Below are 26786 nucleotides of genomic sequence, written 5' to 3'. Positions count from 1 at the left end.
TTAAGATTTTATTTATTTGACAGGCAGTGAGAGAAGGAACACAAGCAGGGGGAGTGGGAGAGGGAGAAGCAAGCTTCCCGCCGAGCAGGGAGCCCGATGCAGGGCTCAGTCCCAGAACCCTGGGATCGTGACCCAAGCCAAAGACAGGCACTTAACGACTGAGCCACCCAGGTATCCCTGTATGGAAAATTCTTAATTATTGGGGTTTCTCAGAAAAAATAAGACTGACCTTTTTTACCTCTTTTTGCTTTATTAGCTATGTTTATAAGGCATAAGATCCTCTCATGTAACTGGTAATCTCAAGCTCTGTCAAGATGGAACCAGGAACGTTCCAGGAAGGGAAATGGTAGCCTGTGCAAGGGATAAACGGGACCCAAACCAAGGTATAGAGAAGGGAGACAGATTGGAGAATCACTTTGTGCTTAGAAGAAAAAGAAGTCCCAGGTTTCTAGTTAAGCAAGTGAATGGATGGTAACATCCATAACACAGGAGGAAGAGTAAATTTGGAGTAGGAAGTAGAAATAGTGTTTTGGTTTTTCTTTTCAAATATTATCTATTTATTTTTAAAGATTTATTTACTTATTTGAGAGCGAGAGTGCAGCGGGGAGGGGCAGAGGGAGAGAACCTCAAGCAGACTCCCCGCTGAGCCCAGAGCCTGACAAGGGGCTCAATCTCAGGACCCTGAGATCATGACCTGAGCCAAAATCAAGAGTCAGATGCCTAACCTACTGAGCCACCCAGGCGCCCCTCTTTATTTTAGAGGAGTGAGGGGAGTGCAGCTCCGTGCAAGGTAGGGGAGGGGCAAAGGGAGAGAGAATCTCAAGCAGACTCTGCACTGAATACAGAGCCCAACGTGGGGCTTGATCTCACGACCCTGAGATCAAGATCTGAGCAGAAATCATGAGTCGGACACTCAACCAACTGAGCCACCCAGGCGCCCCTGGAATAGTGTTTTAAATCTTCAGTGTGTTTATTGTAAGGTGTCTGAGAGCAGAAGTTGCTATCAGGCTGAAGTTAGGTTTGGTGCTCATATGCAGATAGTAATAGTTATAGCCAAGAGAGTGGGGGGACTACAAGGTTGTTCCTCAGTGTTCTGTCTACTTTAAAGATTGACAAAGGTAGAATTACTGGAAAAGCACAGTCAGAAGCAGGGAGTGAACCATGTAAAAGTATCATGAACTCCAAGGATTTGAACACAACACTGGTCAGCAGTGTCAGGTACAGCAAAGAGATCTGGGATGAGAACTAGAAATAAGCCAGTATGATTCAGTCAGCTCAAAAAGCATGTCAGTGAGTGTAGATACCACCTGCCACATGATTGTGGGGGGGAATGGGTGGCAGAGATACAGTGACAGTGAATGGAGGTTGCTGTTTGAAGAAACTTATTGGTAAAAGGGAAGGGGGAGTCATTACTTACACTCATGGCAAAATGAGCACCAGGGTTTTCCCTCCCTGTTTTTATAGGGTAAAGAGACAGAGGAACTGCTCCAACTATCATGGTCAACTAATATACATTGGTTTGAGGCAACAGAAACTAAAGAAGGTCACATAAAGTAGCCCCTTTTCCCAGTTAAGAAGGGCTTAGTGAGATGAGCAGACTAGGAGTGAGGGCTTGAGGAAAGGAGTAAATAATAAAGCAGACTAGGAGAAACAAGAATGAGACAACAAGCAGCACTGAAGATGAAGGCGAAGCTGGTTGGGTGATTTTTCTCCCAAAGTATGAGCATGTATAGCCTTGAAACATGAATGAAAAAAAAATTGGGTTGATCCAGTCAGGCTGGCCAAGTGGAGAGGTCACTCGTGAGGGGAAGCAGCTATGGGTGCACGTGAGTAGATGTGCTGAGCCAACGGTAGAATCAGTACGTGAAGCTAAGAGAGAACCTGAAGAGTCAGAACTAGGTCATGATGTAGAGTTGATATCACCGTATTCCCAACGGCCATTGTGGTTGAGTCACACAAATGTCTGTGTCCCAGTAAAGAGGAAAGTCAGACCCTTATATCAGCCTCTGAGATTTCTAGGAATCATACTCCGACAACAGATTTAGGTAAGGCGTTTACAACATAAAGTTGCAACTGGTTATATTACTCCTGACAGATCTGATCATTTGTAGAAACTGGGCTCTTAGCCTGTCAGGGTTTGTTTGTTTGCTTGCTTACAAACAAATACTTTGTAAATCATTTTGCTAAAATGAGATCATAGTTTGGTAATCTGCTATTTATTCTGCCATTTACTATATCAATATCCAGCTGTCATAATAGCGTTGTTTTTGAGATGAGTATTCCATTTTTTTATATGCGTATACCACTGTTTGGTTTTGTTGCTGTTGACTTTTTTTTTTTTAATTTTTTTTTTTTTTAAGATTTCATTCATTTATTCATGAGAGACAGAGAGAGAGAGAGAGAGAGAAGCAGAGGGAGAAGCAGGCTCCCAAGGAGCAGGGAGCCCGATGTGGGACTCGATCCCAGGACCCTGGGACTATGACCTGAGCCGAAGGCAGACGCTTAACCATCTGAGCCACCCAGGCGCCCCCTGTTGCTGTTGACTTTTGACTATTGATACAACAGTGAACATCATAGTAGCTAAATCTTTTGAGCTCAACTTTTAAGAAAGAACATTGCCCAGCTCGTAGAAATGGAATTAAGTCTGATAGAGGAGAAGGTTCATAGACATGCGATACTCCTTAAAAATTGTATCAACTCTAGAGCATTAAAGAACTGATTATCCAGGGTGCCCGACTGGCTCAGACAGTAGAGCATGCAATTCTTTATCTTGGGGTCTTGAGTTCATTCAAGCCTCACGTTAAGGGTAGAGTTTACTTTAAAAAAAAAATAAACAAAAATAAAGAACTGATTATCCAACAGATACACCAAATTAATAAGGGGAACTGATCATTAACCCTATTATTTAATAAAAAGCTAAATCCGTGGGGCGCCTGGGTGGCTCAGTTGGTTAAGCGACTGCCTTCGGCTCAGGTCATGATCCTGGAGTCCCGGGATCGAGTCCCGCATCGGGCTCCCTGCTCGGCGGGGGGTCTGCTTCTCCCTCTGACCCTCCCCCCTCTCATGCTCTATCTCATTCTCTCTCTCAAATAAATAAATAAAATCTTTAAAAAAAAAAAAAAAAAATCTTTAAAAAAAAAAAAAGCTAAATCCGTAATGGCTTCCCTTCCTTAGGAGCATCATAAGTAAATATTTAATTTAGTATAGGTTTGGCAAGTCAGATCCCATAACTACAGATTCCAAAGAACCATCCAAATTTAAATTATATGTATGTTGTGTTTGTGCCTTTACTTAAAAATTTTTATTAGAGATTTTTGTTGTATTGTAACAGACCTAAATCTAAAATTTAAAGTAAATATGGGAAGGAGTGCCTGGGTGGCTCAATCAGTTAAGCGTTCGACTCTTAATTTCAATTTCAGTTCAGGTTGTGATCTCAGGATCCTAGGATCAAGCCTTGTGTTGGGCTCCACGCTCAGCCAGAAGTCTGCTTGTCCCTCTGCCCCCCGCAACCCCCGCCACCGCGCATGTGCACATGTGTGCTCTCGCGCTCTCTCAAATAAAATCTTTTTAAAAAGTAAAGTAAATAGGGGTGCCTGGGTGGCTCGGTCGTTAAGCGTCTGCCTTCGGCTCAGGTCATAATCCCAGGGTCCTGGGATCGAGCCCCACATTGGGCTCCCTGCTCAGCAGGAAGCCTGCTTCTCCCTCTCCCACTCCCACTGCTTGTGTTCCTGCATATCTCTGTCAAATAAATAAAATCTTTAAAAAAAATAACAAAGTAAATACGGAGGGACAAGGTTTTGATTTTAACCTTTTATATAGTGTTAACTATTTTTAAATAGTGGATATGTTTCTTCTAAATCTGTAACATAAGCCACCTAGTTTTGCATCATACTTAGGGTACGTTTTGGTCATCGCTAAGACCCAGCTTAACATCCGCAAACCTTTACTGGAATTCAGCTGGTAACACAATTAATCCATTAAGGGATTTCTAAGAACTTAGTTAATGCAGCACAAAACCTCACTTAACTGTGAATACTGGCCAAGTGTGTCAGCAAAAATGTTTGATATCTGAGGTACAAATGGATCCTACCCCAAAATTGTGAAAAGGCCAGTTTATAGTTCTACCCTATATAAAATAGCAGTGCTGCTTATAATTTCCACAGCTTTGTATAAAGGCATACATTATATTTTGTGTGAGACAATAGGTTAATCAGACAACTCTTGCCTGTTTTCAGATGCCCAGACCTGGAGGGTCCCCAGGATCTTCTCATGGTTACAGCAGGAAGGACACCTCTCTGAGGAAGAGATGGCCAGAACATTTAACTGTGGGATTGGGGCTGCCCTCGTGGTATCAAAGGATCTGACAGAGCAGATTCTGAGGGATATTAAGCAGCACAAGGAAGAAGCCTGGGTGATTGGCAAGGTGGTTGCATGTCCTGAAGGTAATCACTCTTTGATTCGTTGTTCTTAGTATATAACCTGAAATACAACTCTGCCCTGCCTCCGAAGCTGTGCCCACCTTTTAGTCGAACCATTGGTATGGCAGCTGCGTTTCCACAGCTGTAACATGACAACGCCCAAGCTAGTAACACATTTCTCTTCATTTCTGCCTGACACCTCTGTGTAGTAGTCCCTATGCGCAGCTACACCCCACAGGACAACCTGTAACCAATGAGGTGAATAAATACCCACTTCAGAGACAGAAGAAGGGAGCAGTTCTGAGGCAGAGTCTTCATGGCTCTTTTGAGGGTCGCAGTGGAATCAAGTCCCAGTTGCCCACAGTGGTGACCAGTTTAATAACACACTCTTATATTGTCTCTCCATATCACTTTTCCCAGATCCTCCCTCTGGTTTCCTGGGATCACTTCCCAGAGTAATCTTCCCACAGGCAAGACCTTGTCTCAAGCGAATTCAGGGAATAGTGAAGCAAGCACCCTGACAAGTGCTGTGTATACTCAGGACTCTGTTAGAAGTACTAGAAATTAGCAGAGTAGCAGAAAACCAACTCACATTAGCTAGGAGATGCCAGGGCTTGCCGATTATGTCCGTGTCTGCCTTTTGTTCCTTCATTATGTAGGTTTCATTTCAAGCAGGTTCTCCAAATACCAGAAGGATATCTTGAGCCCACATCCTTGAGCTCACATTGCAATCGGTAAGGGAGGCCCTCTCTTCCTCAACATCCTGTGTCAGATCTTTGAATAGCCTTACTTGGGTCACATGCCTCCCCTGAGGCCACAAGATAGTGACGTGCTGTGGCTTTTAGTTGAAGTAGGTAATTAATTATACATGTTCTCTTTCAGGAAGTTTTTATGAATGAGTAACATTAAGTACTACAAGTCTATTCTTCATTTTAGTCCTTGCATATCTTATTTTCAGAATGAAGTATTCTCAAGTTTTCATAAAATACTTTTCTTTCCATTATTACTGTTAATTCACAGTTGTTCCATTCTTATTTACTGGGTGTGTTTGAAATGAAGGTTCTCCTCGTGTGAAAGTCAAGAATCTGATAGAAACCATGCAAATAAATGGCTCAGTATTGAAGGATGGCACTCTGAAAAATCATTTCTCTGTCCAACCAAAAAAGGCAAGAGTGGCTGTCCTAATATCTGGAACAGGTAAGATATGCCTTCTTCTTTACTGTGGGGCTGTAGAAATGCTCTTTCCAGGTGCTTGGGTGGCTCAGTTGGTTAAGCATCTGCCTTCGGCTCAGGTCATGATCCCAGGAGCCTGGAATCAAGTCCCACATCGGGCTCCCTGCTTAGCGAGGAGTCTGCTTCTCCTTCTGCCCCTCCCCCTGCTTGTGCTCACGCACAGGCTGTCTCTCAAAAATTAATTAATTTTAAAAAGAAATGCTCCTTCCTCCTCTCCCCCCCCCTAAAAAAACCTCCTTCCAATTGTGAGCAAACTGTCAGTAGAGCGGGGACAGGGGATCATTAAGGACTTTTATTCTGTGTCCTCAGTCTTTCTACTATTCTCAGGCTTTTGAGACACCTAAAGGAAGAGTAGAGGGTATAAGGAAGATGATTGAAGAAAGAGAAACCAGAAAAGATGGAAAATCCAACTTTCGTATCATAGCTTTCTAGTTAAAAAGTCTTAAAACAGCTGAGGTGTTTTTTGTTTTTTGTTTTTTAATTGGTAATAAGAATATGAAATTTATGGTTGGCTCTTGTGGATAGAGGAGTAAAATAATAATAAGAGTATCATATTCTCTCAGATGGAGATAGCATATTTATTTTTCCCACTACTGTAAGTAACATTGCTATGAACATTTTTGTAAATATACAGTACATTTCTAGGTGCATAGCTGATTATTTCTTTAGGATACATTCCCGGAAGTGTAACTGCTTTCCAAGTCCATTTTAAGATTTCAATATACTTTAGGCCCAAGTTGATGGTAAAGTAAAGAAGCTATTGTAAGGGTCATAGTGGTTTCTTCTTAAGAGGGTTGATTTTTCAGAGCATCTGGCTAACTCAGTCGGTAGAGCATGTGGCTTTTGATCTCAGGGTTGTAAGTTCAAGCCCCACATTGGGCATAGAGATTGCTTAAAAAAAATAAAATCTTAAAAGAAAGAGAGTTGATTTTTCTTACTTATTTAAGCAGCTTATTCCTCACCAGTTTTTAAATCATGTTATACTGTTTCTTTTACTGTGCTCGATCATAAGATACTATTTTGCAGGAGCAATTACATATCCTAGAACCGAGAGTGCCTATGTTTTCATAAGAGATTGCTCCATTCAAGAGAAAGGGAATTTAAAAGCCTCACATATTTTGCCATTCTTTTCTAAGACATTTATTCGGAAATCTTGACATTCACTATGCAAAATGGAACATACCTTTATTAAGAAACTTGCGCTTACTTGTGTGTTTCTCTTTCAGGATCAAACCTGCAAGCTCTCATAGACAGTACAAGGGAGCCAGGTAGCTGGGCACACATTGTTGTTGTTATCTCCAACAAAGCCGCAGTGGCTGGTTTAGATAAAGCCGAAAGAGCCGGAATTCCCACCAGAGTGAGTTACTTTGAAAAGCGTCTTTCCTGCAGACTGTATTTAATCTCATAACCCCCCCACCTCCCCACCTCCCCAACAGGACTTCCATCTGTAAGGGCAGCTTGTTCTTTGGATCTCTGGACTACGGTGTGTGCTGGGCTTGCCTTTCTACTTCATCCTCTCCATTCCTTAATTCTTCATATCAGAGGTGTCTTCATGAGAAAGAAGGGAAATGTGGTCTATGTACAGGTTGAGTTTTAAATCGTTTTTGGTAATTCATTGAAAAAGTTGTGCCTATCTTTTTCTGTTACAGGTAATTAATCATAAATTATATAAAAGTCGTGTAGAATTTGACACAGCAATTGACCAAGTCCTTGAAGAGTACTCCACAGACATAGTGTGTCTTGCAGGATTCATGAGAATTTTATCTGGCCCCTTTGTCAGGAAATGGGATGGTAAGCAAAAATTGTGTGACGCCACATTGAGAAATCAACTGAATACAGAATGCAGGGTCATTAGCTTCCCAAACAATCCCAATGGTGAGATATTTACTGGGCCATTTTAACACAGGTCATAATTTAATTTCCTTTGCCTCAGCTCAGAGAATGACCCAATGATCATTTTATCTGCACTTTTTATCAGTTTTCTTTGGCCTGCTGTAATTAATCACTTTTTCTAAAAGAAGCTTAGGTTACTCACATTACTCATATTTCATCTTCTGAGTAAATACTCAGTAGAGACATTCTTACTTGTGTAGAAGCAAAAGGAAGTGATTGCCTATATCCCACAATGAAGAGTCCATCCTCTCCTTAGGAAGTGTAGACCATTGCCACACATGGCAAGGTAGGCACTGTTTCTGGAAAACATGCCTTGTGTTACTGTGTCTTTGTGTTTTGACTGCATCCTATTGTCCTTTTTTGTGCACCTGTTTGGACAATAAATGGATTCTCTCTCCAAAGACTTCCTGTTTTCTTAAGTGAATATGGTTAGACAGAGTCCTTGTGGTGTAGTGAAAACTGGCTGAGCCGTGGTGCCGTAAGGCACAGAACTAGCCAGTCTAGCATCTGGCTGGTGGACATGCCGCTTCATGCTTAGAAGTCAAGCACATAGATGCAATGCAGGAGTCTCCTGTCTTTCTAACAGTACGTGCTAGCGGCAGGCCGAATTTTCCTCAAGAGCTCTGTAATCTAGAGTTGACCTCCCTGCCCTGCAGGCGTCTCTTCAGTTGTACAAGGCGGGAGTTTGCTGCCCCCAGGGCCTCCTGGATGAAAACCTTTATTTCCCTTTACTTCATTTCTGTCTTTTACGAAGAAACACCCATCCCAGAGAAATCCTTTTCCTCCTGACCCCTGATTCTAGACAGAAAAACATACATTCCTTTGGTAGAGTACATAGGAGTTTTAAATTCTGACCACTGTGTTTTTACTAATTTCCAGGGAAGATGCTCAACATTCACCCATCCTTGCTCCCTTCTTTTAAGGGTTCAAATGCCCATGAGCAAGCCCTAGAAGCTGGGGTCACAGTCACTGGTTGTACTGTGCACTTTGTAGCTGTGAGTATTTCTACCAAAATATTATTAGTGTCTATATGTAAATTGTACTAGCTAGAAAGTAATGTTCAAAACTTCTTCCTTCTCCAGGAAGATGTAGATGCTGGACAAATTATTTTACAAGAATCTGTTCCAGTGAAGAGAGATGACACTGTTGCAACTCTGTCTGAAAGAGTGAAATTAGCAGAGCACAAAATATTTCCTGCAGCCCTCCAGCTGGTAGCCCGTGGAGCTGTACGGCTTGGAGAAAATGGCAAGATTCGTTGGGTCACAGAAGAGTGAAGCCTCCCAACCCGGGAATAGAGCCAGTTCTGAAAAAAGTCTGGCTATTTGCATGATGACTTTTACCATGGACTCAGCCGAGAAGAACAGATGCTAAAAAAGAAGTCCTCACCCTCACCTCTGGCTGGTTTTTTTTAAGGAACAGAGATTCGTTAAAAACAAGACTGGTACAGCATGTCTAAGACCTAGGTGTGTCACCTCCAGTGGTCTTTGAGGGTTTACCTGTTCTGGACCTTCTGGTTTGTAATCAAGTTGGTCATTCAGAATTCCTCTCACTTTCAGCCAGACAAGATACCAAAACTAGTCTTCTTCTGAATGATACTGCCTCCATTTTTTGTAGTTATATGTGCTCTAGTATTTGAAGAGTTAACCCACAAGGCTACTAAGTTAATATCTCTCCCCTATATTATTTATCTGTATGGGTTTGAATTGAGACTTCTCTACCGTAATTATCCTGATCATAATTTAGGGTCATAAAATTGGTGTGTAGCTCCCATTTCTGAGAGAGAGTGTACTTTGTGCTTTGAAATATCATTAAACATCTAATTATTGACAGTTTCTATACCACGCAGATTTTAGCTTCACAGTTATTCTATGGGTTATCAACATCCATACTTTTTATAAATACTAGAAGGTTAAAGGGAGAGTTTTGGTGGCCTCTAGAATCAAACATAGGACTGAGGCATGTTACTCATCCTATCTGTCTCTGTGTCCCCACCTACTAACGTAGGCAAATGCCTATCATAGTTGTTTTGATAATTAATACGTGTGAAATGCCAAAAACCATGCTTGGCACAGAGTAGGCCCTCAAAGGTCAGCATTTATTTCATAGCTCTTCCCAGTTATGAAAGCTCTTGTAACTCAGTATTCCAGCAAGTATATCTCGAGCATAAAATTGAGAATGGTGATAAATAGAATATTGGAAGTGTGGTAGGTGCTGTTTGGGAGGAGTGAGGGCAGTCTCCCCAGACTAGTAAAGAGTATAATGGCACTGATGTGTTTTCCACTCTGGCCATTCATTTCCAATCCGGATATGCAATCCTGGAACTGGGAGGTCTAGGTCAACCTACGAGGCACATGTACATGACCCCAAGCTTGGTACCACATTTCTCCCATAGCGGAGTGAACAGGAAATGACCAACCAGCCCAAAGGCAGCCAGCAATCCTTAGACTACTGGGCAGCCTTCAGGGTGATGTGGCCTAAGGTCTGCCTGCGCAACAGGAGTGTACCTTATTGGCAGGATAACCAGGAGGCCCTGTTCGAATCCTCCCTGGGAGTTTAAACTCAAGACCTAACAGCAAAGCAGTCATTTTATACAGAAGATACAAATTCTAGCCTTACAAAAGGAAAGAGTAGGGGGGGTAAGAAGAGAGGCACCTCTACCAACAGACCCTAATTCACTGCCCCTGGTGCAGGTAGGTTTCCCCAGACCCAGGCAGCTGGCCAATGATGTCACCCTTACTCACACTGACTATAGTCAGCAACAACCATCAAATTGGAGGTTGAGGTGCATCATTTCACACAGGTCCCTTTGCTGTAAAAACAACTGATTGATTTGTTCTGGAGAGTTCACTCGGCATTAAATACCTATTACATACATGCCAAACATTGTCCTATGAAGTTTACAGAAAGTTAAAGATACAAAGGAAAATGTTATTGGTGGATAAAATCACAAACTAATAAAAGTAGAGACTAATAGGGGTTCCTGGCTGACTGAGTCGGTAGAGTGTGCAACTCGATCTTGCGGTTGAGTTTGAGCCCCACGTTGGGTGTAGAGATTACTTAAAAATAAAGTCTTAAACAATAAAACCTTAAAAAAAAGTAGAGGCTAATAGTACCAGCATGCAAATTAGAAAAATCAATGTAAGCTTATGACTTCAGAAATACAGGTTTTTTTGGTTTTTTTTTTTTAAGATTTTATTTATTTATTTGACAGAGAGAGACACAGAGAGGGAACACAAGCAGGGGGAGTGGGAGAGGGAGAAGCAGGCTTCCCACCAAGCAGGGAGCCTGATGCGGGGCTCAATCCCAGGATCCTGGGATCATGACCTGAGCCGAAGGCAGACGCTCAACCGACTGAGCCACCCAGGCACCCCAGAAATACAGTTTTTTAGCCCTTACTCTGATACTAAGTTCCACCAAAGGGAATGTGAACTCCATGTAAGGTTATTGATTCCATATCTTGGGATAAGAAGAATCAAAATGTGTCTGAATTATCTGGTTGCCAGAAACCAAAAAACATTTGAAAATAGGGACGATACTGAAAGAACAAGGAAATCAGCTTCAGGGGTGTCCTACTATCTTAGTTTGGGATAAACAGTATTATTTGGATGTGATGAGTATATGAGCAGCCATTAGTTTATAATGATACTCAGAGAAAAGGTCATTTAAGTTACGAAAAAGTCAATACAAGAAAGGTGAAGACAAGGTTAATATTTTATTGTAACAAATCTGTACATTTATCTTTTATTATAAACGGCTTTGTATATACGCAGGAATAAAACCAATCAGCCCTTGGTCACACCTTGTGTTCCTGTAGAAAGATTGGGCAGAGGGGGGTGGGGGTCCAACTGTTAATCACCTCTACTGGTCTCGTAAGTCAAAGGAGTTAAGTGTGAGTTACAGAACAAGTAAGCCAAACGTTCTCCAGAGGATTGTTGTAATTTCTAAGAGAAACTTCATGGTCTCTAGATGTTCCTTCTCAGATTTTTTATTTAACTCTTTCTAACTGCTATACAAACTTCTTAAGTAACTCAAGTACAACATAGTATCTAATCATAATAAAGTTTAATAACTGGTACAGCTGCTAGATCCTCATTATTTTTTTCAACACAGTTCCCTCGGCTGTTCTCTCTTACGCTAAGGGAGCAGAACCACAGCCAAAGTCTTGCCCCGGGAGGAGACTGTCAAGGACACTGCTGCCAGGCCATCTCAGGCTCCACTGGCTCCACACCCAGGGGGCACTCCATCTGCCCTGTCCCCACAACTGAAACGCACTCTGCCTGCCTGTGTCTCTGGGTCACTCCATGCTTTGTGACTGAAATCCTATTAAAATCTGTCTATCTGAACTGCAATCCTAGTCCTCAGTCCTCCCATCTGTTAACCTGGTGATTCTCAGTCCCTTGACTGCTTCCGTTATGTGCAAAAACAAAACAAGATCTATCACCAAAAATCATTTTGGTACAAATGCTAATTCCTGAGCCCCACCTGTATTCTAAGCATTGCGATAAAAGCATGAAGATTTCCATATTCCCAATAAATTTCATTTTAAAAAAAAGGTTCATGCATTGAAGCATTTATGAGCACTCAGAGTCAAACTGCATTTAAAATTTTTTCTGCAACCGGGGCACCTGGGTGGCTCAGTTGGTTAAGCGACTGCCTTCGGCTCAGGTCATGATCCTGGAGTCCCTGGATCGAGTCCCACATCGGGCTCCCTGCTTGGCTTCCAGGGAGTCTGCTTTCCCTCTGACCCTCCCCCCTCTCATGTGTTCTCTCTCATTCTCTCTCTCTCAAATAAATAAATAAAATCTTTAAAAAAAATAAAATAAAATTTTTTCTGCACCATTAAACTCCAAACTTTTACAGGAAAAAAATTGTTTTGTTATAGCAGTATCACTCAGTCCCTTGACTGCTTCCGTTATGTGCAAAAACAAAACAAGATCTATCACCAAAAATCATTTTAAATTAAATATTCAGCTGACAAATCTATTAGGTCGTCCTTCACTTTGTTGAAAGCCAAGTATTGAAAACCTTCCAGTTTTATAAAGGATTTATTTTGCTTTCTCAGCATGCACAGCAAATCGGCCTTTTCAATTGTGCCTTTGTTTGGTGCCCCGAGGGTGTTCACAGCACCCTAGTGAGATTCAGGATGGGTGCAAGGTGTGCCTTTCTTTTGCAAAATGATGGAATATTGTTCAGAGGGAGGTGGGACTGCTTTGAACCTTCAGGGATTCGTGACAGACTACCCTGACCACACCTAGCTCATTAGCTTAGAGCCGGAGCTTGGGCGCTGCAACTGAGCGGGAAGGAGAGTGTAGATGATTTAGGTAATCCGCATGCACAGCTCACAGAGCTCCGCAGCACTAGGACTCTGAGCAATCAAGTGAGAGAAAGGTCTTCAAAGGAGCCTGAGAATGAACCAACAGTGCAGTTGGGAGCCACCGAAGCTAGGAGAAGGGTGTCTCAAGGAACAGGGAATGAGCTTCTGGTTCTAGAGGCCAGCCCATCACGCACCTTTCAGCAAGCCAGAAAGCCCAGCATCTTACATCCATCCCCATTGCACGGGAGGCTCTGGAGCCCCAGGTGTGCTGGCCAGAATGCAAACATCCATAATAGCCCTGGAGGAAGCGAGGAGGAGGCAGCTTCCGCCAGAAGCTACATCTGCGGGACAGGTGCGTCCAGCCAGAGGAAAAGGAGAACGCTAGAAGCCTAAAAGTTTTCCATCTGGGAGGCCACCGTTTGGATGATACAGATTCCTGGAGTCCCCTGAACGAACGTATGAGGATCACACAACCGGGGTATTTGTCTGCTCAGACTGCTGTACCAAAACACCACAGACCGGGGCTTACCCAGAAATTATTCTCTCGCCGTTCTGGAGGCTGGACGTTCAAGATCAATGTTTCTGAGGCCACCTTCTCACTGCGTCCTCACCTAGCCTTTCCTTTGTGCACATGCATTCCCAGTGTCCCTTTGTGTGTCCAGATTTCCTCCTCTTATAAGGACACCAGTCAGATTGGATAAGGGGGCACCCCAATGGCCTTATGTTAACTTAATCGCTCCTTTAACGGCCCGATTTCCTATTTCCTACATTCTGAGGTACTGGGGAGCTAGGAGTTCAACATACAAATTTGGGGAGGGGAAAAAAACAATTGAGCCCCTAACATCTATTACCTTCTCCCAAAATTTGTGCCAGTTTTCAGGTGGCCCTTCTGGGACAGAGAGCCACGACTGCAGTGGCATCTTCTGGCCACTAGACGAGCCAGCCCGACCGCCATCCAGGCTTGGCTGTTGCTAGAGATCATGTTGAATAGGTGAGAGTAAACTCTGTGGGAGTCCTGGTGGGATTTTTCTAGATCGATATATATTGTTAAGTGAAAAGGGTAAAGGAAAGTATGTAGGCATACTATGCTTCTATTTATATATTAAAGGGAAATGGGAGTAAAAGGGCTTTTTTTTTTTTTGAAAGGTAGAGAAGTGGGGAGAGTTAGAGAAAGGGAGGGAGGGGACGGGGCAGGGTCAGAGAGAGACTCTCGAGCAGACTCCCCACTGAGCACAGAGTCCGACGACGTGGGGCTTGATCTCACAACCCCAAGATCAAGAGTCAGATGCTTAACCAAATGCACCACCCAGGCGTCCCAAGGGCATTCCTTTTTTTTTTTTTTTAAGATTTTATTCATTTATTTGAGAGAGAGGGAGAGAGTGAGCACGAGTTGAGGGGGGAGCATAGGGAAGGGGAGAAGCAACTCCACACTGAGCAGGAAGTCCAACATGGGGCTCAATCCCAGGACTCTGGGATCATGACCTGAGCCCCAAAGACAGACACCTAACCGACTGAGTCCCCCAGGTGCCCTCCCAAGGGCTTATGTGTTGATTATCTCCACAAGGGCACACAGCACCTGCTGCCATTGCCTCAGTAAAGGACGGGGGCAGGGATGAGAGGGGAGATTTTTCAGGCGTATTTTGCTTTTTAAAAACTAATATTCAATTTATTAAAGTTACACATTCAAAACTCAGCTTACATATCTTATTTTTTTATTTTTTAAATTTTATTTATTTTTTAAGTAATCTCTACGCCCAACGTGGGGCTCGAAATCACAACCCCAAGATCAAGAGCCGCATGCTCCACCTACTGAGCCAGCCAGGCAACCCTATTTCTTAGTAAACATTAACCATTATTGTTAAAGGGACTTTGGTTAATACTTAACTCCATCGACACAGGAAAACACTCGAGGCTGAATTTTAAGTTTTCTATGTTTGTTTTCCTTCTGCAATACTTTTATTATCTGACTTAAGACTTAAGAATTCTCTGAGAATTACTTTGATACCTTAAAAACTTGTAAGCTGATGGCTAAAATTCTCTTAGATATGCTGACAATATATGTAAATGTAAGAAGATTTCAATTTTTTTAGAAGATTTTATTTGAGAGAGAGAGAGAGCACGCTCACATGAGCAGGGTGAGGGGCAGAGGGAGAAGCAGGCTTTCCATTGAGCAGGGAGCCCGATGCCGGGCTCGATCCCAGGACTCCATGATCATGACCTGAGTCGAAGGCAGACGCTTAGCCCACTGAGCCACCCAGGTGCCTCAGGAAGATTTCAATTTTATTTTATTTATTTATTTTTAAGATTTTATTTATTTGCGAGAGAGAGAATGAGAGACAGAGAGCATGAGAGGGAGGAGGGTCAGAGGGAGAAGGAGACTCCCTGCTGAGCAGGGAGCCTGATGTGGGACTCGATCCTGGGACTCCAGGATCATGACCTGAGCCGAAGGCAGTGGCTTAACCAACTGAGCCACCCAGGCGCCCCAAGATTTCAATTTTAAATCAAAGTCTAAATTACTCGGTTACACATTTTCAATTATAATTTATGACTGCCATAAGATTATATTATGTATGGATTTCTAAATATTAAACTTTATTAAATATTAAATATAAACAAAATACCAACTGTATTCCATTTTCTTAACATAAAAATATTAACACTTTTGATTTTTCATTGAGATAGAATTCATACTATAAAATTCAACTGTTGAAATACAGTGATTTCTACAATATTAACAAGGTTGTACAATAATAACCACTACCTAATTCCAGAACATTTTCATGACTCCAAAGGGAGAACCCTGTCTACTAGCAATCACTCATCTTTAGTATCTGGCTTCTCCACGTAGCATGTTTTCAAGGTCCATCCATGTTGTAATGTGTTATCAGTACTTTACACTTTTTTATGATGGAGTAATATCTGTTGTATGCACATAGCACATTTTGTTTATCCATTCTTCAGTTGATGGGACACCTGAGTTGTATCTACTTTTTGGCCATCATAAATAATGCTGCTATGAATAGTTGTATACATGCTTTTGTGTGGAAGTATATTTCCAGTTCCCTTGCATATATACCCAGGAGGGGAAATTGCTGAGTCACGTGACAACTCCATGTTTAACTTTTTGAGTAACTGCAAACTGTTTTCTAAAGGGGTTGTTCCATTTTACATTCTCACTAGCAATATGTGAGGGTTTTGATTTCTCCTCACCAACACTTGCTATTGTCTGTCATTCTGATTACTAAACCATTCTGTTATCAAGGATGTGGAGTAACAGGTATTCCCAGATAGGCTGGAGTGAAAATTGAGTCATCCTTTTCCAAATATAATTTAGCAAAATTTCTTTATTCAGAAAATACACTGGCCACTTTTCCATGGCTGTACCTAGAGATTGAGCTCATTCTTTTTACAGGCTGCTGAGCGAGGGATGTTTCATAATTTATGTTTCCAATCTCCTGTAGTTATTTGATCCCCCCCCTTAGATTTGTTTAAAATTTTGTTTGCTATTATAGTGATTCAAATGAAAAATTTGGACTCTGTCTCCTAAGATTTTCAGAGGTAATCAAGATCCTAAAGTTTGTGCGAAACATTCTTACGCTGAGCATGGCCCTTTAGATGGCCAATTTATTGATTAAGAACATTCTGTCATTGTTACTTTATGTATTTTTATTATGTTAATGGTTTGGAGAAAATGATCTTATTTTTCTTACTAGCAGAATTATACTTCTGGACCTAGAGAAGAGAAAGGAAGTGTTTTGTATTTTTGATAAACCACTTGGCATCAGGAATAAGACAGACACCACCATCTCCCCCAACACATACACACATGCTTGCAAGGTACCCAGTTGAAGATAATAAATGATCCTTGAAAGGCTGCGTGAAGTGGCAAACTTCAGTGCTTCTGTTTTCTGCATGAAGTGCTGAAACTTGGAGTGCATTTTAGAGAAGACAAGGCAAGGAGAAGGAAGGAGATGAGAGGTATAAGGCACCTGACTGGGCCTGGGAACAGGACAGATATCTACTAGCACCTTTTAGGAAGTTTTGCTTGGTGGCTTTGAATGGAACCCTCCCTTCTGTGTCCTCTAAAAAATCTTCAATGAAATATCCATTTTTTAAAAAGATTTTATTTATTTGAGAGCAAGAGAGAGAGCACAAGCAAGGGGGGGAGGGGCAGAGGGACAGGGAGAAGCAGACGCCCCGCTGAGCAGGGCCTAATCCCAGGACCCCAGGATCATGACCTGAGCCAAAGGCAGACACAATCGACTGAGCTGCCCCAGTGCCCCTGAAATGTCCATTTTTCACTGATTACTTTATAAAATGAAGAAAAGGGCCCAGGCCTGCCCGGGGACTGCACGACACAGGAACAGAGCCTCCAAAGAGTGTTGCTGGGAGATGATTTCTTGTTCTTAGCACTTTTATCAGCTGATGATTTGGACACAAATAATACATTTAGAAATCTAGTAAGTGACTTAACAAAAGTCTGGTACTACTAACTACATTCTGAAACAAATTCCTTTCGGAACTGAGATTGTTATTTTAGAAAGCTATATGCCAAACCAATATGCAAATGTAATCATGTTTACCCTCTGGACAGGGAGGGTTATAGGAAAAATCTTGCACTAACTGTGCAGATTAAATCTGCAGATTTAGACCGGCAGAAAAATCTGCCACTGGGACGCCTGGGTGGCTCAGTTGGTTGAGCTTCTGCCTTCGGCTCAGGTCATGATCCCAGGGTCCTGGGATCGCGTCCCACATCGGGTTCCTTGTTCAGCGAGGAGGCTGCTTCTCCCTCTGCATGCCGCTATCCCTGCTTGTGCTCTGACAGATGAATAATAAAATCTTAAAAAAAAAAAAAAAGAAGGCAAAATCTGCCACAAACTGTGTGGACTTGGGCAACTGTGACCATCAAAAGTGTTTCCATTTTCTGTTCTCATAAGGGTTCTAGCTTCTCCACATCCTGGCCATTGCTTGTTATTTTGTTTTGTCTGAGAGCAGCCAATGGGTGTAAGGTGCTCTCTCACTGTGGTTTTGATTTGCATTTCCCTAATGATCAGTGATGCTGAGCTTCTCTGCGTATACTTGTGGCCATTTGTCTATCTTCTTTGGAGAGATGTCTATTCAAGTCCTTTTGCCTATTTTAATCCACTGATTTTTTAAAACTATTTTTATAGTTTTATATAGTTGGAATCATATATGGAGCCTTTTCAGATTGGTTTCTTCCACTTAGCAATATGCATTTAAGGTTCTTCCTTGTCTTTTCAAGGCTTGATAGCTCAATTACTTTTTATCACTGAATAATATTTTATTGTATGTATGAACCATAGTTTATTCATTTACTGAAGAGCATCTTGGTTCCTTCCAATTTTTGGCAATTATGAATAAATTCTTTTAAAAAAAAATTAAAAAGTGCCTACACAGAACAGTTGCAAGAATACAAAAACCTTCCAAATAATCTTTATCCAGATTTTCCAATTAACATTTCACTCCATCTGGTTTATTGTTTGCTCTCTTTCTCCCTTGCTCTGTATATACATTTATTTCTAAATCATTGGAGAGTAATTTGCAGACATCACATCCCTTTCTCCATAAATATTTCAATATGTATTTCCTAAGAACAAAGACACACTCACTCACTCACTGTGGATATCTCCCAGAGTAGATAATTAAACCTCGCTGTCAAGTAAAGAACAGAAATTATGTGATTCTTTAATTTCATTTAATACAAGACATGTTATTTATTGCACCTTCAAAAGGAGTTTGGGTAACAAACTGGATTTATATACTCATTTCCTGTGCTCTTCCATTGAGAATAGCATGGACCAAGTGATCCAGTATCACCTCACCAGCGCTGAGATGTCTCTGAATGAGCCCTAAGACAAAAAGGGCATTCAGGGGGCATTCCTAGAGAGTGAGCTTTTTGAGCAGAAGAAGCCTCACATATTACAAAGCTGTTTTGGAATTAGATTTGCTTTAAAATCTATTCTCTCTATAAAGCATCTTGGACGATTCTCTAGCAAATAATGTTAATGTGACAGTTTTAATATGTTTAGAGTTTTGTTGCTCAAATCTTTGACAACTGGTAAGCAGTGAAAGGAGGCAAACCCTCCATATACTGGTCTTTAAAAAAAAAAGATTTTATTTATTTACTTGAGAGAAAGAGCACAATCGGGGTGAGAGGCAGAGGGAGAAGCAGGCTGTCTGCTGAGCAGAGAACCCAATGCAGGGCTTGATCCCGGGACCCTGGGATCATGACCTGAGCCAAAGGCAGACGCCCAACTGAGTCACCCAGGCGCCGCCCATATACTGGTCTTTTTAACTTATCAAACATCCAGACTGACTGTAATTAACAAGTCTGTATTGTATACTTGAAATTTGCTAGGGGAGGGGCACCTGGGTGGCTCAGTCCTTAAGCGTCTACCTTCAGCTCAGGTCATGATCCCAGGGTCCTGGTATCGAGCCCCGCATCAGGCCCTTTCCTCTGTGGGAAGCCTGCTTCTCCTTCTCTCACTCCCCCTGCTTGTGTTCCCTCTCTCGCTGTGTCTCTGTCAAATAAATAAATAAAAATCTTAAAAAAAAAAAAAAAATTTGCTAGGGGACTAGATCTTATGTGTTTTTACCCACCCCCCCGAAAAAAGAAAAAGTAACCATGTGAGGTGATGAATATGTTAATTAGCTTGATAATTAGTTTGATTGTGGTGATTTCACAATATATACATATATCAAATTATCAAATTGTATACCTCAAATATATACAGTTTTTGTCAATTAGACCTCAATAAAGCTGGAAACAAATTTTGAAGGGTGAGAAAAGCAGAGAGTAGCTGTGCTGTAAAGCAGTGATTTCAATAAACATGGTGAGTAAATGTAACATGGGTTAGAAACAATTCAAATCTTGGTTCCCACACAGATAGTGCGCATTTGTTTTCCCCCCAGTGGCCTGCAGTTAGAGGGAGGTATATACATTATTCACAATTTCAAGTAACAGAAAGTGCTGTAGATCAGCACCAGTCAACTGCAAACAATTCAGGCTCAAGTGACACTTAAAATCATCACATTAATTCCATGCCAAAGGTAAAACTCAAATGTCATGGGCGGGGTTTACCGCTGGTAAAGTCCCACAGACCCCGTATGTGGCCCATACAGGAGGGTTTGATAACTGTTTTACCTAGTTGGGAAAAGGGACAGGGAGAAAATATCCAAATGAATGTGAATCTTCTCTTTTCCACCATACCGTTCCCTAATCCCCCTAGAGTATTGTCGTGTTATGTAAATTAACCCACTGCCTTCTTTCTTTAAAAGCTGATACTCTACATCAAACTTTTTTTTTTAAAGATTTTATTTGAGACAGAGAGAGCACAAGCAGGGGGTAGGGGAGAGGCAGCAGGCAGAGGGAGAGGCAGGCAGGGAACCCCATGTGGGGCTCGATCCCAGGACCCCAGGATCATGAGCTCAAGGCAGACTCTTAACCGACTGAGCCACCAAGACACCCCAGCATCAAACTCTTTCTTCAGCAAATAGTTTAAAAATGAATGAAGATGCCACCCAGAGGGGCACCCGGCGGGCTCAGCATGCAACTCTTAATCTAAGGGTCGTGAGTTCAAGCCCCACACTGGGTGTGGAGCCTACTTAAAATAAAAAATAAAAATAAAAAATAATTTTAAAAAAGATGACACCCAGAAAGGAAAGCATATTCATGGTAGTTCTAGGAACTGTAGCTCCAGAAGTTACCATTAGCAAGCGTCATTGGACAGTATGTGGTTTTAGGATGCAGACTGAACCATAAGTCAAGCTTCAGGAAGTGTGATTTTTGGTTACTATGGTAACTTATTGGAAAAAAATCAACTTCTTTGCAGTTATCACAGAACAAGCAAACAAAAGAAGGAAAAAAAAGACATGGATTAAAACAGAGCCCTTGGGGCGCCTGGCTGGCTCAGTCGGTGGGGCCTGCGACTCTTGATCTCAGGGTTGTCAGTTTGAGCCCCAAGCTGGATGTAGCGATTACTGAAAAATAAAATCTTAAAAAGAAAAAAAAGGGATGCCTGGGTGGCTCAGTCAGTTAAGCGTCTGCCTTCAGCTCAGTTCATGATCCCAGGGTCCTGGGATCAAGCCCTGCATGGGGCCCTTTGCTCCGCTGGGAGCCTCCTTCTCCTTCTCCCTCCGCCTGCAACTCTGCCTATTTGTGCTCTATCAAATAAATAAATAAAAATATTTTAAAGATTTTTATTTATTTATTTGACAGAGAGAGACACAGCAAGAGGGAACATAAGCAGGGGGAGTGGGAGAGGGAGAAGCAGGCATCCCGCGGTCAAGGAGCCGGATGCGGGACTTAATCCCAGGACCCTGGGATCATGACCTGAGCCGCAGGCAAACGCTTAACGACTGAGCCACCTAGGCGCTCCAATAAATAAAATCTAAAAAAAAAAAAAAAAGCACATATATAGAGAAAGGGAGAGAATAGTAAAGCAAATGTGGCAACTCTTGGTAGATGAACCAATACAATACCCAGAAACTGGCTACCTCCACATTTCTTACACGTGAGAAAAATAATTCCCTGAATCGGTTAGCTAGTTTGCATTTTGCAGCTGCAACTGTTGCTAATGGATTATTCAGCCAACTCCAATTCACCTTCTACAAGTGAAGAATCACGCTATAAAACTGACACTCTGAAAGAGAGAAACGGACTTAGAGTTCTAGTAACTTAACAAAAGGCACTTAACTACATGGTGCTTAAGTACAGTAACTTCTAAAGTGCAAAAATCAGAATGAGATTTGTGATGAGTGCTTTGTAAAACGCAAAGTGCTATACAAATACGAGAAGTTTTTAAAGCTGAGTTTATGCTTTTTTCCCCACTTTTATGCTGTGTTTAAGATGTTGGCCAGAAAAGTTAACACTGTAGAAACACTATTTTGTTGCACACAGAACTCTTTATGTTCATTGCTGGCTTATAAGGAAATCCCTCTGCATCAGTATTTAGGTCTTTCTCTGTACAACTACATAGGAGGTAGCAAACTGTTACACTGTCTATAATTCAGAAGCTTAGGAAAGCCAGTACCTATTTCTGGCTCCTTTAAAGGAGGCATAGTCAAAATACACTGCTTAATGCTCCAGGCATTGTGTGAAGTGGCTTACATATCTTGTGTAATTCTCACAAAAATTCAGTGCATTTCATGCAATTGTTATTTCATCATATGTAAATGAGGAAGATAACTATACTTTATTTCATAGGGCTGTTGTAAGGATTAAGAGTCTATACATAAAGCACTTAGCACAGTAGCGGGCAAAAAGTGCTAAATATACATTTACCATTTACTGGTACCCTTATTTTACTGATAGACACAGAGAAAATCAATTTTCTGCCTTTTTCTATTTTTCTTTTTTAAAAAATTACCTCCCCGTTCAAGAGGGGGAAACAGGAAATCCCCATGACCGCGGCTGAGCTTAAAAGCCAGGAGACCCCTGTTTTGATCTGGAGCTCAACTGTCCTCACCCCGTACCTACCAACGCCTGGCTAAGCGAGCTGCTCAGTAAGTACTTGCTGAATTAACGAATTAATTCTAGCCTGGGTTAGCTAGATCTTTCTGGGTTGGGTAGAACTTTCAAGTCTCTTCGCTGGTGCCCCATCTGCAGACCCGGAAGAGGCTGTTCAGACCTGTTCGGGGAAACGACCTCGTCGTCCCTTCTCAAAAGCAGGTTACCGAGGGCCGTCGCCCCCGAGCCACTGCGACTTCAACGGTCCCAACCTGCACTCACCACACTCTGCAATGGACTCTGCCTGCCCCGTTGCAGGCCACTGCCACATTTCCACCGCCCCCGCCTCCTTCCGGGAAGGCGCACGCGCACTGCGAAGGCCTCAGCGCGCCGCACTTCCCTGCGAACTACACCTCCCACAATCCCAATCGGCCGGACCACCCCCTCGGGGCAGGTGGGAGCGGGGGCGGAGCGGATCGCCCCGAGGCGGGGCGGAGCCTTCCGAATTGTCCTGCCTGTGTCCCCAGGGTAGAGTTCGTTTTAGGCGAGGTTCTTGGGTTTCCTGTTAAAGTAGGACTTCTGTCCCGATTAGGTCCGATTCTGTCCTCCGTCCCCACTGTGGTCCCCTCAGGGCTAGCCGACCGATGGTTTAGTCCAGCGGAGACACTCCCCCTGGGCCGCAGCGAGATGGCAGAGAGCGAAGGGCAGACCGCGCACGCATGCGCAGAGGCGCAGCATGGGGGCGGGAGCCGCTAAGCGCCTTCCCCAAGGCTGTGGAGGTGAGTAGGGGACGGGGCGAGGCGTGTCCCGCGTCGGGACTGACCGCTGCCGCGCAATGGCCACCGTGCGCTCAGCCACCACCATCCCAAGTCTAAAGCCGTTGACCCCAACTGTCCAGAAAATTGGGGTCCCCAGGAGCTCAGTTTTAGCGTTTGTACATCAAAGTCCCACTTGCACTTAAACCACTTCTGGCATTTCATCGCCATTATCTCGGTGTAAGTTGTCCTCTTCTGCTAAACCATGCGTTTTATTTTATTTTTTTTTAATAACGTGTCGGGAGGGCCCCCCTTTCATCTTGGTTTTCTAGCACGTAGCAAACAGCTCCTTCTTGATAAGGTGGGGAACCTCAAGTCTTTTGGACCCTTGATTCTATTCAATGTAGTGTCAGAGTAGGTACATACTTGCTCGTGTTCTCTGTTTCATGTGTGATAAGTCTCATGAGAAGACTCCTTGAGACGATGAAGACAGTATTACACTAAGATGGAGTGGAGGTGATGAAGTTTATAATCTGCTAGGGATACAGAGAATTAAGCAAGACCTTATTGTGCCCTAAACCTGACCATTTTCCTTACACCTTGCTGTGTGACTGGGTTATGTTGCTTAACCTTCTGGGCCGACATTTTGTCTTAAAATGATAAGATTGGATTAAATCTCTAAGAACCTACCAGCTGTGAAATTCTGTGGTTGGTTAGTGAGGAGTAGAATCCAGATTATATCACAATATGTTAATACTAAGCATCATCGACTTCCATTTTTCTGCTAACAAAAGTGAAGTATAGCTATAAGCATTTGGCAGCAGCATTAGAAAGAACTGCCCCTTATTGTACCTGTAATTTCCTTATTGCTGAAAATACGAGATTTGCCGATAATACAGCTTTCTTCACTCTATATTTGTTGTCTGTTTGTAGACCATCTCTAGGAAGATACCTGGGTACAATTATGAACACAATGTATGTGACAATGGCTCAAATCTTAAGATCTCATCTGATAAATGTTTCAACGATATCTAATAGAGTGAAAATGCTCCCATATCTTGGTGTCATTAGAAATAGAATGATGTCAACTCATAAATCCAAAAAGGAGATGAGAGAATATTATAGGCTGCTAAGTCTGGATGAAGGGTGCTCTGCAGATGATGTCAGGGAATCTTTTCATAAGCTTGCCAAGCAATACCATCCAGACGGTGGCTCTAGTACTGCGGATTCTGCAACATTTATAAGGATCGAAGAAGCTTATAGGAAGGTGCTTTCTCACGTGCTAGAACAAACAAATGCCCGACCGAATAAAGTTGAAGAAGCAGAGGAAGAAGAAGACAAATTCAAATATAAAACACCCCAACACCGGCATTATTTAAGTTTTGAAGGTATTGGTTTTGGAACTCCAAGTCAACGAGAGAAGCAATATAGGCAGTTTAGAGCAGACCGTGCAACTGAGCAAGTGATGGAATATCAGAAGCAGAAACTACAAAGCCAGTATTTCGTCGATAGTTTGATTGTTAAAGATGTAAGACAGAGTAAAGAACAAAAGATAACTCAAGCTATAGAGCGTTTAGTAGAGGATCTCATTCAGGAATCAATGGCCAGAGGAGACTTTGACAATCTCAGTGGGAAGGGAAAACCTCTAAAAAAATTTTCTGGCTGTTCATATATTGATCCCATGACTCACAACCTTAACAGAATATTGATAGATAATGGATACCAACCAGAATGGATCCTAATGCAAAAGGGAATAAAGGATACCATTGATCAACTCAGAGAGGCGATTTTAGTGTCAAGGAAAAAACTTGGGAATCCAATGACACCAACTGAACAGAAACAGTGGAGCCAAGTTTGTGAGCAGTTTCAAGAAAACATCAGAAAACTAAACAAGCGAATTAATGATTTTAATTTAATCGTTCCCCTCCTGTCCAGGCAAAAAGTCCATTTTGATGCACGGAAAGAAATTGCCAGAGCCCAGGAAGTGTATGAAAGCCTTATAAAAACAGAAGAAGTCACAGATAAAAACCCAGCCAACACTGATGAGGGAGAAGGGGAGAAAACACCTGAAGTCAAGACAAGTTTTTTTAACTGGATGAATGTGTGGAAATTTATTAAAATATGACCACTTAAATATTCACAGTACTGCCTCAAACCATTTTCAGTTGTACTGACATCACACTTAGAAGCTGAGATTTATTGCTGTAACACAAGAGTCTGAGAACTGTGAGTCTCTGTACTTTTTACAAAACTAATCACCTCTCCAGTGATGTGTGAGTGAGAAAGCTGTAAGAAACTGAGCCTGAGAAACATTGAACCAGCTTTGCTCTGAGGGTGTTGCAAGAAAAGAAGAGAACTCCTAGGAAAACAATTTAACCCATTCTGGAGTTTAAATGTCAGTCATGGGTAAAATGAGGTAGGACAAGGACTCAGACGGGATCATATAAAGGATATTCCGAAAAGTCTTAGTGCAGTTTTCAGCTCTAATACCTCAAAAACAGTTGCTGATGCCATCTTCAAACATAGTTACTGAAACAAAGCACAACAAAAAACCTTAAAAAGTATTATCAAAGTTCACAAAACTAAAGAAGTATAGACTGTAGGCAAGCAAACCTTCACATGATGAATGTTTCTTGCAAGGTTGCTGCATTTATACACCTAAGGTTATTAAAGCTTACAACTGTTCTAAGACTTTTAGGACACTCTATGTGGGTGGAAATGTTACAATCAGGAAATTAGCCCAATGGAGTTAATGCACTCTTCCTTTTTCATAGACCTTCTCTGTGGGTACTGAATAAAAACAAAACAAAACCAAAAAGCACGAAATACCTGGGTTGTACTTTTTCCTGCCTAACTTCATTATCTTGGCTGTAGAAATCCATCAGCCGGACGCCTGGGTGGCTCAGTTGGTTAAGCGACTGCCTTCGGTTCAGGTCATGATCCTGGAGTCCCAGGATCGAGTCCCACATCAGGCTCCCTGCTCGGCGGGGAGTCTGCTTCTCCCTCTGACCCTCCCCCCTTCATGCTCTCTCTCTCTCTCTCTCAAATAAATAAATAAAATCTTTAATAAAAAAAAAAAGAGGGCGCCTGGGTGGCTCAGATGGTTAAGCGTCTGCCTTTGGCTCAGGTCATGATCCCAGGGTCCTGGGATCGAGTCCCACATCGGGCTCCCAGCTCAGCGGGGAGCCTGCTTCTCCCTCTGACCCTCTCCCCTCTCATGCTGTTTCTCTCTCGCTCGCTCTCTAAAAAATAAATAAATAAAATCTTTAAAAAAAAAAAAAAAGAAATCCATCAGCCAAGCTAGTTGATATAGCTGTTCTAGAAATAGACTCCAGTGGCCACTTTTAAAAGAGTTTGGGTGTATTCTCTGCCCTTTTGGAGGTAAAAGAAAAAAAAAACTCCTTGGGCTCAGTGGAAACTTAAGGTTTCACTTCTGGCTTCGTCTCTAAGTTTACCTGAAGCCTCTCTGTGTCATGTTTCAGATTCCCCAGAGGCTTTTTCCATCTGAAAATCTCAGTGTAGGGATCCAATTTCTGATCTGAGGAACCCTTTCATAAATGAAAAGATGTCTGAATTTTGCGCCAGTTTGCACTTTTGGCAAATGACAAGAGATTGATATTCATGAGATTGTTGCGTTCTGTCCACTTTCAGAAAATAACTTTTTTAGGTTTGCGTAATTGCGTTAGCCACAGAATTGGGCAACT

The 26786-nt window shown here is 42.3% G+C and overlaps 2 protein-coding genes across 4 annotated transcripts in view; both read left to right on the top strand.

Moving 5' to 3' along the window:
* GART (phosphoribosylglycinamide formyltransferase, phosphoribosylglycinamide synthetase, phosphoribosylaminoimidazole synthetase) overlaps positions 1–9383 on the top strand; it is a 29032-nt gene extending 19649 nt beyond the window's left edge. For both annotated transcript variants that reach the window (XM_035017626.1, XM_035017627.1), the window contains exons 17-22: positions 4236–4442; positions 5478–5615; positions 6878–7008; positions 7301–7442; positions 8424–8539; positions 8627–9383. In XM_035017626.1, the coding sequence (XP_034873517.1) occupies positions 4236–4442; positions 5478–5615; positions 6878–7008; positions 7301–7442; positions 8424–8539; positions 8627–8818 (926 nt within the window). In that variant the 3' untranslated portion in view covers positions 8819–9383. The remainder of the gene's footprint in view (positions 1–4235; positions 4443–5477; positions 5616–6877; positions 7009–7300; positions 7443–8423; positions 8540–8626) is intronic.
* Positions 9384–22794: 13411 nt separating this feature from the next.
* Positions 22795–25900, top strand: DNAJC28 (DnaJ heat shock protein family (Hsp40) member C28). 2 transcript variants are annotated; one of them, XM_035017624.1, is made up of 2 exons: positions 22795–23106; positions 24016–25900. In XM_035017624.1, exon 2 carries the CDS (start codon positions 24047–24049, stop codon positions 25205–25207), a length of 1161 nt encoding a protein of 386 aa, XP_034873515.1. In that variant the 5' UTR covers positions 22795–23106; positions 24016–24046; the 3' UTR covers positions 25208–25900. The 2 variants fall into 2 exon arrangements, with proteins under 2 accessions (XP_034873515.1, XP_034873516.1); XM_035017625.1 differs by lacking the exon at positions 22795–23106 and adding an exon at positions 23113–23322.
* Positions 25901–26786: the final 886 nt, after the last annotated feature.

This window comes from Mirounga leonina, unplaced genomic scaffold, assembly GCF_011800145.1.
Source record: "Mirounga leonina isolate KUSES-001 unplaced genomic scaffold, KU_Mleo_1.0 Mir_172, whole genome shotgun sequence".
NCBI classification, from domain to species: Eukaryota; Metazoa; Chordata; class Mammalia; order Carnivora; family Phocidae; genus Mirounga; species Mirounga leonina.
The sequence above is the reverse complement of the archived record's forward strand: the minus strand, read 5'-3'. Positions and strand labels throughout refer to the sequence as shown.